General features: G+C 31.5%; 1 protein-coding gene across 1 annotated transcript; it reads left to right on the top strand.

Moving 5' to 3' along the window:
* The first annotated feature begins 2710 nt into the window (after positions 1–2710).
* Positions 2711–14996, top strand: LOC126832725 (band 7 protein AGAP004871-like). The gene is made up of 7 exons (XM_050563607.1): positions 2711–3094; positions 8129–8238; positions 8322–8394; positions 8475–8557; positions 10823–11082; positions 11159–11339; positions 13193–14996. Exons 1-7 carry the CDS (start codon positions 2998–3000, stop codon positions 13304–13306), a joined length of 918 nt encoding a protein of 305 aa, XP_050419564.1. The 5' UTR covers positions 2711–2997; the 3' UTR covers positions 13307–14996.
* Positions 14997–15497: the final 501 nt, after the last annotated feature.

The following is a 15497-nucleotide window of genomic DNA, read 5'->3' as shown; positions in this document are numbered from 1 at the left end:
TACTATTGCCTAAACTAAATTTAATTTAAATTTATACACCTAACGTTGTAGTTTATAATATATAAACCATTATCATTTTTTTTCGCGTTGTGATCTACAAACAATATTAATCGCCGGACAAAATTCTTTATCGATCACAAAATCATCATTCATCCTAGAAAAAGTTGAAAAGGTATGACTTTACTGTTATTTGAAAATTTGTAATTCGTTTGGTATTTTAATAATACAAGTCTTGTTTTATCGTTTTAAGCGCAACTTTAATACATAAATAAACGCTAAAAATAGATTGACCATTCAACGTTTGTATTGCATGCAATTTTTTTTCACATACATTTTTATTTTCACTTTTAAATTTGTTTTGCCAAACTATTTTTATAGCACACAGTGGCTGCTTTCCAAACCAGTTGGCGCTCTCCTCCGTCTGCTTTGTGCTGGTAAATTTTATTTGCAAATTAAATCTAAGACTTTGTTTGTTTTTACAACGATATTGTGTGTTCTTTTTGTTATTATTTCACACAACGGTTGTTCGGTTGTCGTTTATTATTAAAATTTAAGACTTTATTAAGTAGAATCGATTGGACGTTGGTATCGATCAGCAGAAACAATATGATGTCATAATAATACCTCTTGGGTCAAAAGTTGAAAAGTCCACTTTAAATTATTCACCGATATTTTAATTTCTAGGTTATGGACAACAAACTTAAATTAATAGGTAGGTATCCTTAAGTATAAATAATTGATATGCCCCATATAAGCTATATGCTTTCAAGTTGATATATTTTAACTGGTGCCCGAAGACCACAAATCAAGTTTTGTTTAAAATTTGTTAAGAGATATTTCAAGCAATTAAAATTAGCTCTAACTAACAAGTATAGAATCAACTTTCTGTCTCTTACAGCCTATAAGGGCCTCCAGTTGAAATTTTTTTAAAAATTGCAGTGTTTTTACATTGAAATAATTAATAAAATAAAATAAATTGAATATAAGATATAACCAGAGTTGGGCATTATTTAGTTAATATATTTTTATTTAAATCTGTTTTTTTAAAAATAAAAGTTGATTATTATACCTAACCACAAATAACCATACAAATTATGATTGGATTACCTATTACACATGATAAAATATTTCAATAATATATAATTCTTAAAAAAAAAAACAACAACTACAAGTGTAATTTAATGGAAAATGTCAAAACTGTGATAATAAACCAAAATGCTGAGATCCGGTCGTGCCTCGTTATGTTGTCTTTTTGTGTTATACTTAAAACTTAAATTTATAATTCACTTTAACTAGCGTTTTTTCCCGATTAATTTGAATAATTTTCCATTTTTAAAACAATAAAAAATACCAATTATCTTTACTCGGAATGGACTGCACGTGAAAAAATAAAATATGTTTATTTAAATTAATACTGTGCGTGTTGTGGACACCGTAATGGTTCATTTAAGATTTAAATCATCAAATATATAAAAATATATTTAGAAGCGTTATTGTAATATATATGAATAGTAAACCGTTTTTAGATAAGATGTCAAATCGACGGTTTTAATTGTTTTAATGCGTTAAAAAAAAAAACAAAGTAATTTAGTCATCTGTAAAATATTTCATTAGTTAATTACATTTAACCCCCCCCCCAAAAAAAAAAGTATTACTATGTATTATACTGTTTTTTTAGAGTTAACCGTGACAAGTATCAGTAATATGTTTTATTAGAAGTTTATACTTAAAATGTATATTTATAAAAATAAAAAATAAAATAAACTAGGTATACATTTTAGCACTTTGCCAGTATTACACACCTTGTGATTGACTAAATCTAAATTCAATAATTATATATGTCTGCGTTTAATGTGAAACTTTTGTGTAGAATAAAATATAAATTTGATGTTAGAAAACATTCTTTTGCACTTTAGCGAAGATTGGGTAATGACGGCCAGTGGGTAATACAGGTCAGTGGCATAGCTCTTAAAATATGATAGCTAAAATTTAGATGAGCACATAATTTGATAACTGTTGTTACCAGAACCTAATACCAGATGTTTCAAAATAATAAACAACTTTTTCCCCACCAAAAATAACTATCAATTTTTTTTATCACTTTTGTTGTAATATTTTTCCAAAATAAAACTCATCTTTAAATTAACAGTCTTCTTCTTCTTCTTTGGTAAACTCGGCCACTAGGACCATCCCGACATACATCCTTGCCTCCAGTTTTCTCTGTCCGATGCTTGTATTTAAACTTAATTTAAAAAATCTGAAACTTATATACTTAACGCCTAACAAGTTTATAGTTAAACGGAATTTCTGGACTTTCAGCTCCAAAGACATTTCAATTCCCGCTTAAGTGGCCGCAATTCCCTCACCTTGCCCTATTATTACGAAATACTATCCCGGTGGATAGGGTTTTTTTTTTATTTTTATTACTATTAAAAACAATAATTGAGCTTTTTAATGTGTTTTTTTTTCAAAATAATTATACACCCGTCGATGTTGTAATACGCTGGAATAATGTAATTATAGACTTCCATTATGATACCGAGAACCGTTGACAGTATATGTATAGGTATAGCGAGGAAGGTGGAAAAGTGGAAAAACACCACACACAAAGCCTCCTTTCCGGGTGGATCAATATTACGGGGCGTCAGGGGGCTGCTACAAGTGTAACCCACCGGGGCCGAACCATTCGCATTAAAGTTGTACGACCGACGACACACGGTCCGCGTGCCGGTAGTTGAGGTTTTTGAATAAAATATTAACGTTTTTTTTTTTTTTTTTAAGAAAAAGAAACTAGGACAAAAGTCTCTCTGGGTCGCCGCAACAGGGACCCCCATATTAAAAAAGGGCCAATCCAAAAGTCGTTTATCACGCGTCCCACCACACAAACAGTGGTGTCCGTCAGAGAGAAGTTTGAAGCCTTTTCGGAGAGACAGACCTGTGCTTGTTTCGTACTTACCAGGAGGAACGCTAGTAAACGCGCCAAGGACCTGTTGGAAAATGCAAAATGCCGATTCCACCGAAGTCATCGACCTGGCCAACCACGTTGACTCGACCAGGAGAACCACCGTCGACCAAAGACACCGGATCATCGGAGGTAAGAAAATGCACGAGAAATAAAGCATAGGCGATACTTGGCAATACCTCAAATAGCTTGCAATAAAATATATTCTAGTAATACTAAAAATACTCACAGCTGATTTATCAAATGTACACAAATCATATAGAAAAGAACTTTAGGGGTTTTAATTTCACAGAAAACAACGGTTGTTGTCACTACTACTCGACAGGGATAATATTTTTCGAACCGACCCCGTCGACAATATCTGTTTACTATTATTCTCCCCTATTGCGTGTATCGAGTATTGTTTATGTTTGTGGATGTCATAACAAAAGTACAAAACAAAAGGTTTTAATCGATATTGAAAAATTACCACAGTAACACTCGGCGCCATAATGGTTAGATTAACATAATACATTAAAAATAAATACATTGATTTATTCGAAAGACAACTATAAAATCTGGTTGACCTGGCAATCGGTTTTTAAGACTGTTTGAAAAAAAAGTAAAAAAATCCTTTTTTTCAACATTATATTTTAAGTCTAAGAATGTCAAACCAAGTAAATTTCTTCTACTTACAATTAACACTTATTTACATGTGTTGGGCAAATTGTAATCTGATTAATGATTAATGATTACAATGCATTGTAATCAGTAATCATAGTGTTAGATAATTTGTAATCATAATCAGAAAAGCAATCATGTAGGTATGATTACTGTAATCATGATTAAATTAATCATTTATTTGTAATCATGATTACATTAATCATTAATTTGTAATCATGATTACTGTAATCATTCAATTGTAATCGTGAAATGATTAATGATTATATGTTTTTAACCGTCTTAGGCTCAGTGATGCAACTAGGGGATGGGGGGGGGGCTTAGCCCTTTGATTAAAATTTAGCCCCCCCCCCAAAAAAAAAAATATTCCTTGTTGATTTGAATATGAGTTTTATTGTTTTATTGTTTTGTCGTTTAAAAATTGAAAAGTAAAGACTATAATGAACGTTATTAAAACTCAAAAAGGGTTTTCAAGTAAAACTATTAATTATACAAATTAAAAAATGACAGGTAATGATTTTAGATTTTTTATATTCCAAAAAATTAACCGTTTGTTGTTGGCTAACGAAATATTTAGAAAAAAAAAAGAGTTAAAAAAATAAATTATTTAGATTTCTTTTAGATAAGGTCAAATCATTGTGGAACACTATATATATGTTTATATATAATACATTTTAGAGAAAGCCTAGGGCGGGTAAACAATTTTTTAAATTAATTTCAAGACTACAATTGAATGATAAATGTAATCATATGTTCGATGATTAAAAATTACAATTGTAATCATGATTACTGATTTTTCGAATAAAAAACGCCCAACTCTGCGTTCGTGTGGTATGCCATTCCTTCCAAAATGTAATAATTTTCAATTTTTTAACAAGTGTTTTTGCCTTAAAAAAAAACACCGAATAGACATGAGTTAAAACTTAATGTGTGTAGTTATGTATTAGGGGTAAATTTTAAATAAAACAAGAAAACTGCTAATTGGCTAATATGGTCTGACAAAAAAAAAATTGTTATCATTGTAAACTTGAGATTTTTCGATAAAGAATGCCACTCCTTGAGATAAATAGGTGGCGCGACGGCTTTTTAATAACGCGTTTTATCAGATATAATAATTAAAAACGTTAAATTCTAATTAGTTAATGGCGTTTATCGCTTATACCTAGGAGCGAGCAAAAGTAAGTACTAGACACCTGCTAAGCTTATGTTAATTAATTTTTATATTAATTATACAAAAACACGGAGAATGCAATATAGCACCCGACTTGCCGTGATAGATAACCAAAAAAAGATGTATCCGTTATTCTTAGCTGTTAACAGTTGCTTACTATACTATTTCTGTTTTTTGTGTAATGGAAAATTGTAAATTATATTAGCGTGGTGTTCCAAGCTTTAGCCTTGGCCTCCAGCTCGAAAACGACACGAAATATGGTCACGAAAGTAGCGCGAATCCAGCGGGTTTTTTTTTTGTATAATATGCATATAAGTATAAAATTTCTCGAGGCAAGTCTTTAGATCTGGACAATCGTTAGATAATATTATAATAATAATTATATTCAGTGCATAAAATATCTAAATTATTTTATTGTTGTATAAGCTTATTACTTACTTATTCACAGCCATATTTTATACTTCAGTATATCCGTATAAACACTAATAGATAAATTGATATACATTCATATTGTTTTAAGTTAACCATGAAAGGTACAAATCCGTAAATTGATATTTTTTTGTTTAAAATGGGTAACCAAATATTCATCCGAATAAATGAAAATAATTTCACAACGAGCACAGTATTGAATGAATGGATGAATTTATCCAAAATAACTGACCAAGTGAATGTTGCCAATTAACCGGTTAGGGCCAAATATTAATAAAAAAACCATTTGTGCAAACGACAAAAGTGTGACGGTGGTTTAAGTGCTTGGAACAAAATTAGAAGCAAACGGGGTCGAAAGTGGAAACATATAAAACGACGTCGGTTTATTTCTTTAAAAAAAAAAAAAACAATAAACTGAAAATACTAAAAAAAAAATTATATTAATAAACTCAAATAGGGAATGCTGAGATCCGGTCGTGCCCCGTTAGTGTTGTCTTGTTGTGTTGTACTTATAAAGCTTAATTTTACAATTTACTTTAACTAGCGTTTTTTCCCAATTAATTTGAATAATTTTCCATTTTTAAATCAATAAAAAATACCAATTATCTTTACTCGAAATGGACTGCTCGTGAAATAATAAAATATGTTTATTTAAATTAACACTGTGCGTGTCCACAGGCCACCGTAATGGTTTATTTAGGATTGAAATCATCAAATATATATATTTAGTGGCCTTTATTATAATATATATATGAACGGCAAACCGTTTTTAGATAAATGTCATTTGTCAAGTCGACGGTTTTAATTATTTTAATGCGTTTAGAAAAAAAACAAAGTAATTTAGTCATCTGTAAAATATATTTCATTAGTTAATTGCATTCAACCCCCCCGAAAAAAGTATTACTATGTATTATACTGTTTTTTTAGAGTTTATCGTGACAAGTATAAGTAATATGTTTTATTAGAAGTTTATACCTAAAATACAAAATTATATATTAAAAAATAAAACAAACTAGGTATACATTTTAGCACTTTGCCAGTATTATACACCTTGTGATTGACTATATCTAAATTCAATAATTATATATGTCTGCATTTTATGTATGAAAACTGTTGTGTAGAATATAATATATTTGATGTATGAAAAACATTATTTTGCACTTTAGCTAATATAATACATCGCTTTATTTTAATTGATTTTAATTTTGACACGTTGGACGAAATCCAACTAGCTTTAATATGTTAAAACATAAAAAGGCTTTTGAAAATAAACTCCTACTGTAAACATTTAAAAATGAAAACGTACGAGGGTTTTAAATAAATTATTTAAATCGTTTTGGCCAAATAATTGTGTCCAATATATACTTTCGATCAATGCCTATATTCACAAATAATAAATTAATTCAACAATGCCCACTCGAACAGCTTGAAAGTGTCCAAGTCGTGTAAACCTTGAAATGTATTCTGGCACTTTTTAAATCAAATCACGAGTAGTTTAAAAAAAAAATAATACAATCAATATTAACACTATAAAACTATCCTGGATCACACACAATAGATGGACTTCAAATAGTTGTAGTGCAGCCCAGTTTTCTGTTTATAAAAATATACTAGGAATGAAAATAAATAAATAATACCTACTAATAAAGGTTGAGACTACAATTCGAATTTTGAGAAGCTTCAAAGTATTAATTAAACATTTTATAAAAAAAATAAAGACTTCAAACACACCTTCTGGCTTCGAAATTTGAGCCATTTTTAAAACAACAATCCCTTTTTTTTTATTATATCAAACTCGTTCAGTTTTCATCTGGTAATTTTAATGGTACTTGTCAGCAGCGAGGACAATAGAACTTTTATGTGATATATCAGATTTCCTGGCAACAGTACACCTACTGATTATCTTTTGCACTCTGACATTGAAGTACGGTTGACTAATGACTTTATATACAGGTACATCATGAACGAGGCACTCGGAGATAAATATAAATTTTGCACGTTACAGCAAAATCGACTGAAAAACAAAAAACAAGAGTTCGGTGTAGGCGATTTTCGAAAAATCTCAAGTATAAACTTAAACGGCTATTGTGTACCTACATTTATTACTGTAGTGGTAATTAGGATTTTTTGTTATAAGTATTACTTTTTTTAATACCAACACGCTCATAAACAACGTTTATAATGTTTTTTTTACCGAAACACAACTAAGCAGATAAATTGATTTGTATTTAGTTTCGAGTGCACGAGGTTGGATAATAGAGTAATAATATAAACAGATCAACTATTATATTATGTATACTAGCTTGTATGCGATAGTGAAGTTAATAGTATGACTAAAACCAGTATGGCCACACAAAAGAAAAAAAATTCACATGTATGATCAAAAAAAATGTGTACTCCTTATCTTAAAATGTTATGGTTTTTTTCAAAAATACTATTGCCATTGATGCGATTGATCACCACGATATATTGAACGGTATTTTTTTTGTCCTCTAACTAGGCAGACTGACTTTAGTCTTATTCTTTGCGTCACATTAAAACTACTATATGGCCACCCTCTGGGCTGGATACGAGAAATTTCGTGTCGCCATTTTCGCGTTACACTTTCAGATAGAGATAAGAGATAACTTATCTACGGTTAAATGTTTTTAAGTTATTTTTTTAGTCTGTCCCTTTTTCCTCTTCTCCTAATATTCCCTTCCCATTACGTTCACTTTCACTAGAGATTTGCGATTGGACAGAGATGAAATCGTCGAGTCTGGATGAACATTTCTTATCACTGATCACGCTCCCTTATCAGCAGACGTCATCAGCTGTGGCGACATGAAAATTTACATGCAATTTTTTTAAGGGACTGACAATTTATAATTTAACTAAGTTTAACTAAATATTATGATATGTTGCAGCCGAAGACAGCACGCCGGCCGATCCGGGCATTTGCGGAAAATTCCTAACCGGATGCGCATGGGCGCTGGTCGTCGTCACGTTTCCGTTTTCGTTGTTCGTTTGCTTTAAAGTCGGTGATCGTTTTTGAAAAAAACATTACACATACACTAGTACAATGCCGTTTTATACATTCATTTGTGTCGTTTTTTTCAGGTCGTTCAGGAATACGAGAGAGCCGTTATATTCCGACTGGGACGTTTAGTGTCCGGCGGTGCTAAGGGACCCGGTAAGCGTGTGTAGACGGAGACCGTTTAAATATACACATAATATAAAATATAAATGCAATGGACATGTTTTTTTTTCCAGGGATGTTTTTCATATTGCCTTGCATTGACAACTACGCTCGAGTCGATCTCAGAACGCGCACTTACGATGTGCCACCGCAAGAGGTAGGTATTTTTTTTAGAAAAAAGAAAATGTCAAAACGCCTTCTAAGTATAGTATATTTTCTATTGACACAATCCACGTCTCTCGCACCAGTCGGTTAGGTTAGAAATGTAACGTTTTTTTTTTTTGTTGTATAGAAACGTAAAACCGTATATTTTATACATTATACCAAATATACTAAGGGGCTAGGTCTACTATCTTATCTCTTATCACTCATACCTTATCAGCTATTTCTTATCGCTAATCAACTGTCTAAGGCTAAGGATTCCTTGATTTGAGAAAATTCTGAGTCGACGACTTTTCATGTATATTTGTAGTATTTGATTACAAGCCAAGCCAAAACATGTGAACACAATAATGTACAAACTACAATATGATGTGTGTGTGTGTGTGTGTAGGTCACGCGAATGATATTTAGAATGCCATTATTTTCAATGTGAATATTATTATAGTGTTAGGCGTTAACGGGCCATGTGTGAGTGACTGTAAAATGTATATAAAAACATACACTAATAAAATACCAGTATATTATATTTGTCGGTCTCATTGTTGCGCGAAAAACGGCATAAAGCTAAATTGCCAACCGTGTCGTTATGCGAGGAATGATATTTTGGTACAATTTTATTATATAATGGGTCTCTACGTTGGCATTTATTAAGGCGCATTGTATAGGCAATTTTTCATTAAAACTGAACATTAAGCTAACATTCTCAAGCGTTTTAATAGGTATACATATTGTCAATAACTTATTGATAAAGAAACGGGAAAGTATGGTTTTCGGTATACAAAAAAATACTTCTCTGTCCCACGTCATTGCTAATACATTATGCATAATGCTATAAGCCTGTATTGGTGTAAATAATAAATTACAAATTATTTTCTATTTGACCCACTTATGTAGAACGACGTTTGTTGTCTGTCAAAAGTTTAGTTATAATATCTTAGTATTATTATGTTGTTCTATAGTATTCTTGACTTCTATTTTTTCGGAATAGAGCAAAACCATAATACACACTTTCTAAGACATGGTCGTCTAGTTGAGAATTTTGTAAAACAAATATTAAATTATAGGCGTCAACAACCAAAAGGAAAAAAAACCTTTTATTTATTGAGAAATATCGTGATTAGAAAGTCATAGGAATATCAAAAACCGATTAATAGTTTAATATAATATTTCCATATAACTCCTTACGTTCACGACCCTCATTCACTAAGTAGTATAGGAATGACACTAAAACCTATATTTAAATCGATTATTGTCAAATATATTCTACCAAGAATACCTTTACCATCTAATCTACCCAATTCACCTTGAAGACAAAATATGTGTTGCTAATTTTATTTTTAAACTTAGGATATTAAAACCGTAGCACTCACTAAATGTAGCATACTAAGTTATTGACTAGAGGCCGTTTTCACTAGTTTAGCTTAAAAAATAAGTATATTGAGTTTATTGATACTCAAAATATAGATCACATATGTACGCTAACATACATAAAGGTAAATAAAATAGTAAAAAGTAAGTAAATATTTAGTGTTTGTGGTTGACCAAAGAAAAGATGGATGGTTTGGCACCCGATGACGTCAGCCGATAAGGGATTAGTGATAAGAAACCATTGGTTAGAGATAAACCGTTTATCATAAACGATAAGAGACATTTGATTAGTGAAATAACAGTAGAGATAAGATATTAGAGAAAAAATAGAGATAATGCATTAGATATTACATATTAGAAATACTAGATTAGAGACAAGATATTAGAGATACTATAGTCTGTATAATATATTATACAGATGATCACAGAAAACAAATCACAAAGTGGGTCAACTTACGGTGAATAGACTATAGATTAAAGATAAAAATAGAGATAAGATATTAGAAATACTAGATTAGAGACAACGGATAAGAGATAGGATATTAGAGATACTAGATTTAAAAAAAGAAATAAGAGATAATGGATTAGAGATAACAATAGAGATTAGATATTAAAGAAAAAAATAGAGATAATATATTAGAAATAATAGATAAGAGATAAAAAATAGAGATAACAGTAAAGGGAAAATATATTAGTGATACTAGATTAGTGAAACGAGATAAGAGAGGAAAATATAGATTATATATTAGAAATACTAGTTTAGAGATAAAATATAAGAGATATGCGGTAAGAGATTAGAGACAAGAAAAGTACCAGGGTCTTATACTTGAACGTAAAAACATGTACATGTGCCTATATGTATCCGGTTGTAGTCTTTATGTGTCTCATACAGGTATTGACCAAAGACAGTGTGACCGTGTCCGTGGACGCCGTGGTGTACTACCGGGTGTGCAACGCTACCATATCCATCGCTAACGTGGCCAACGCACATCAGTCCACCAGATTATTGGCGCAGACCACACTGAGGAACGTGCTGGGCACCAGACCCTTGCACGAAATCCTCAGCGACCGGGACGCCATATCGAAGACAATGCAAGCCTCGTTGGACGAAGCTACGGAATCGTGGGGGATCAAAGTGGAAAGAGTGGAAATGTAAATTGACGATAAACAATTTTTAAACTGAAATCGAACACTGACTCCTCCTCGGCGTACTCGTTGTGTGTTCTAGCAAAGACGTTAGGCTGCCCGTGCAACTCCAAAGGGCCATGGCGGCCGAGGCCGAAGCCGCTCGAGAAGCCCGAGCTAAGGTGATCGCTGCCGAAGGAGAACAGAAAGCGTCGAGGGCTCTTCGCGAAGCATCCGAAGTCATAAGCGATTCTCCGGCCGCTTTACAGCTCAGATACTTACAGGTGACGGTTTCAAAATGTATATTATGTTTTATCGCTGGGGGTCAGGACCTAAACATTTTGACCGAAACGTAACGCTGGATGTCACATTCGGCGGCGGGAGATTAGATTAGAGATAAGAATAGAGGTACTTTATTAGAGACAGGCTGTCCGGACCCGGCGTTGCCCGAGATTTAGTCTGCCAGGGCTAAGTAAAATAATTCTCATATCCCCATTCCCACCACCATCCCTCATTTCTAATCTCTAATATGTTATATTATCAGATAACAGCGTGGCAGCGTTTTTGTGACACTTTTTTCGGTTATTATGTCCTCCTCTTACTCAAGGGCCCCAGTCCTGGTCCCAGATCCGTTCCAACAGTTAAAAGCTTGTCCAGAATCGTGGTACATAGAATCGGCCTGTTCCTTTAATCATCCATTTGCTCGAGTACCGCGGTTACTATGGTTACAAACCAAGTGTTTATTTTGGGTTACCATGGTTACACACATTTAATTTATTTACATTTCGTATTTAAAGTACAAAGTTCGTGTTTGAGGCCACCCTTAGGGGTGGAATTTTCGTAAAGTACTATGCCAGTTAGGTTCGCGGGAGTGTACTCAACAACTTCCCAATGTTTCATGGCGATCGGATGAATGGTGTACTAATGCATAAAGGACAGACAAACAAACAGACAGACATTCATATTTTATATATATATATATATATATATATATATATAGATAATAGATAATGAGAGTAGAGATAAAAATAGAGATAAGTGATTAAATAGAGATATAAGAGATAAAAGAAAAAAATAATAACAGATTAGAAAAAAAGATTAGAGAGAAAAATAGAGATAACGGATAAAAGATAATGTATTAGAGATACTAGATTAGAGAATGAAAATAGAGATAAGACGATTAGAGAAATTAAATTAAAAAAGAAGAATAAGAGATAAGAGATAAAAATAAAGATACCGGCTTAGAAGAAAAAAATTAGAGAGAAAAATAAAGATAATGGCTTAGAGATATGATATAAAATATATATTGTAATAGAGATACTAGATTAGATATTATAGACTAGAGATAAAAATAGAGATGTCATTAGAAATACTAGATTGGAGATAAAGTATAAGAGATATGTGGTAAGAGATTAGAGATTAGAGATAAGAAATATACCAGGGTCACTTGAACGTGGGCTAATGTATTCGGATACTCGTTAGTTTTTTTTAGAATAGGTTTGACACGTTTGATTCCACTATTCGGGATCTCACAGGACTCCGGTAAGCACTCTACAACAGGCCAAGAACTTCCTCCAAGTCTCTGACCAAGAATCTACAGTGTCAACCTCAATTCCTGACAGCTTTAATGATCCCGGTATGCACAGGGATGCTTCTCTAGTTGACCTTTGTCAATCAAAACTGGGAGTTTGATCGTTTCACTTAGTCACCCATTCGGAAGTGTGCATTCCATACATTTTGTAGATCTGACATTTTCCTATTTTTGGAGTTTGGGTCCAAGTTATATTCCCAGAAAGGTTTTGTCTGGTCAAAGCAACAATTTTAGCTCTTATTTATGGTTGGCGGCGTTGCTCGAAGAGGAGTTGCTAAGGTCTTATAAGGACCCAAGCGACGCCAACAGCCGTTAACCAAAACAATATAATATATTCTATTAATAACGTGGCATAAGATCCTCAATTGGCTTTCTCGAGGAATTCTCACACATACGGATTTGTGCAATAAGCTAATTTTTGTACACATTGCACATCTGGCAAATCGTTTAACGACTCTCGTGTTGTACACTATGTTCACTTGTCTACACGTGGTCAATATGTATACATAATATATATCAACATACTTGTTATATTTTTGTTCTCAGACCTTAAACACAATATCGGCCGAGAAGAATTCCACGATTGTATTTCCTTTGCCGATCGACATCATCTCTTTCTTCACCAGACCTCGCGAACCGAAACACACTGAAACCGTTTAATAGCAAACGCTTGAAATTACAAGTAAAAAAAAAAATCACTAAATTGCATAGACATTTTTATTTTTTTTTTAAATAGAAAACAAAGTTTCCTAACCAAGTTGAAACCCAAGCTAAAGCGATACCTATTACTACCGTGTACCTATTAAACACATTTTTTGGTCCAACTCAATTGTTTTCAATATGTTTTACTTACTCAGCACTATAACTATATAATTGATTATTTCTTTCTTATGAATTATATCATATTATGACGGTTTTGTACAATTATGTACACGCGCCCAAGTAATTTCTGTATAATAATCGAATTAAAAGAAACGAGAAAAACGTTAACTATATAATATTTAAATTTAACAAAAAAATTGCATTTAAAAACTACAATAATTGTTATTGCATGCAGAGTTGTGCATCATTCGGACAAATCGTTATTTAAATAATCATATCTAGACAACACACTATTCTAGTAAAAGTTATTGGAATAATATTTTTATTCCAATAAAAATCATTGAAATAGTTTTAAAATTCAATTGTTTGAGTACAAATTTGTGGGAATCATTTTTAAAGTGTTATGTAACAGTTTGTAAGAGTGTTTTTTGTGAAATAATGATTTAAATAACGTTTTGTTTGAACAAGAATTTTCACAACTCTGATTATACAATGCACCTTTAATGGATATCTAACGATATTGTGTGAAAGCCTACATTTGTGTTAACTATAATGATAATAATAAATATTATAACTCTCTAATAATAATAATAATTTGTTAATGTATGGCCAATTTGCTGAATTTAATTTTAAACTTGAGAATTTAACGTGTGCCCGAGAATTTACTATTGTTTAATCTGGTCAAGGGAGGAATGTGTTTTGATACATAAAACACGGCAACTACAGAACTTGCTTTTTAATTTTAAACATTGTTAATGAACATACTTGACATTTTCCTTTATTAGATTTGCTGACTTCTAACGTGTTTCTATACATATATCAAACAAACGTTTTTTAACGTTCTCTGTTTTTTCTGTTGAACTAAGAAAAATTATAAATATTATAACAGTGAAAATATCAAAAAAAAAAAAAACAATACCATTTAAAGTAGTTCATTAAGTTAATTTATTTATAAATAACATTTTTAAAGTTGTCATGTTTTATATCACAATATAAAAAAAAAAAACCGTATAATATATTCCTCTCTGTCAAGAAAATGATAAAATTTAAACAAACAGGGAACTAATGCATTATTATATTTCAATGTTACCAACTTTATAGCTGTGCCATTACTAACTGTAATATTATAATATTATCTTGGAAATAAAATATGACCTCGATAGCTTGGCTTAGCTTAGCAGGATGATTATACTTATCTAGTCAGTCGCCTTTCATTTATTATGTTAAATAATATATGTTTTTTCTCAACGTTGGCAAATTTGCCGCCCTCGTATATTAAATTTAAAATCAAAATTCTTATCATCAAATTACAACATATTAGTTATTACTGTTTTTTTTTTACCTTTGTCATAGAATTGTAATGTGAATTGATTAGACATTGTTTTTATGAAACTATAGTGTACCGGATGATAACTGTAGTAAAACCGTTATAATTGTAACGTTCACTTCAATCTTTTATGTACAGTTGTAATGAATTATGGTATTATTATTATTAATTTAGCTACGTTGTTGAGTTTTTTGTGTTATTAAAAATATGTTATTATTAACTATGAAAAACTAATAAAGACATATTATATCCACATATTATATATACCTTTACAATTGCTAATCCAAATCGGCTAACGAATATTAGAACTGATCAAGTAAGCAAAAAAGGCGAGCCGCAGTGTGACCACAATGGCGAAGTTACATTTCACCGGTACATTTTTTTTTGCAATTGTTTCACTACTGCAACCATGTATGTAATACAAAACATATTAATATTATTACAGTTATTATACTATCACATTTTGATATCGCCTATAAGTTGTCTATTAATCGATAAGGATGTGCAGTGTTTAACGACTTAGTAAAGAAAGTATTTATTTTTATTTAAAGTGGCCGCACTGTCATTCGTGTCTTCGTGATTACTTTTCTGCTGATTACAAGGTAAATAATGTTTTTACTCTTATGGATAGATTTCAGTCCAAACGATTCTAGTTGTTGAACAAAATATCAATGTACCATTTTTATGTAACCCGTTTAAACG

This window comes from Adelges cooleyi, unplaced genomic scaffold, assembly GCF_023614345.1.
Source record: "Adelges cooleyi isolate 19-005CV unplaced genomic scaffold, UGA_ACOO_1.1 ACOO_flye_CR_arks_rails_tigmint_CR_PRNA_167, whole genome shotgun sequence".
Taxonomy (NCBI): Eukaryota; Metazoa; Arthropoda; class Insecta; order Hemiptera; family Adelgidae; genus Adelges; species Adelges cooleyi.
Note: the sequence above shows the minus strand (reverse complement) of the source record. Positions and strands in the feature narration are given on the sequence as shown.

Coding starts and splice junctions, on each gene's coding strand:
- LOC126832725 (XM_050563607.1), top strand. CDS start 2,998: ATGCAAAATGCCGATTCCACCGAAGTCATCGACCTGGCCAACCACGTT. Junction 3,095..8,128: donor AAGACACCGGATCATCGGAG/GTAAGAAAATGC, acceptor GATATGTTGCAG/CCGAAGACAGCACGCCGGCC. Junction 11,083..11,158: donor AAAGTGGAAAGAGTGGAAAT/GTAAATTGACGA, acceptor TGTGTGTTCTAG/CAAAGACGTTAGGCTGCCCG.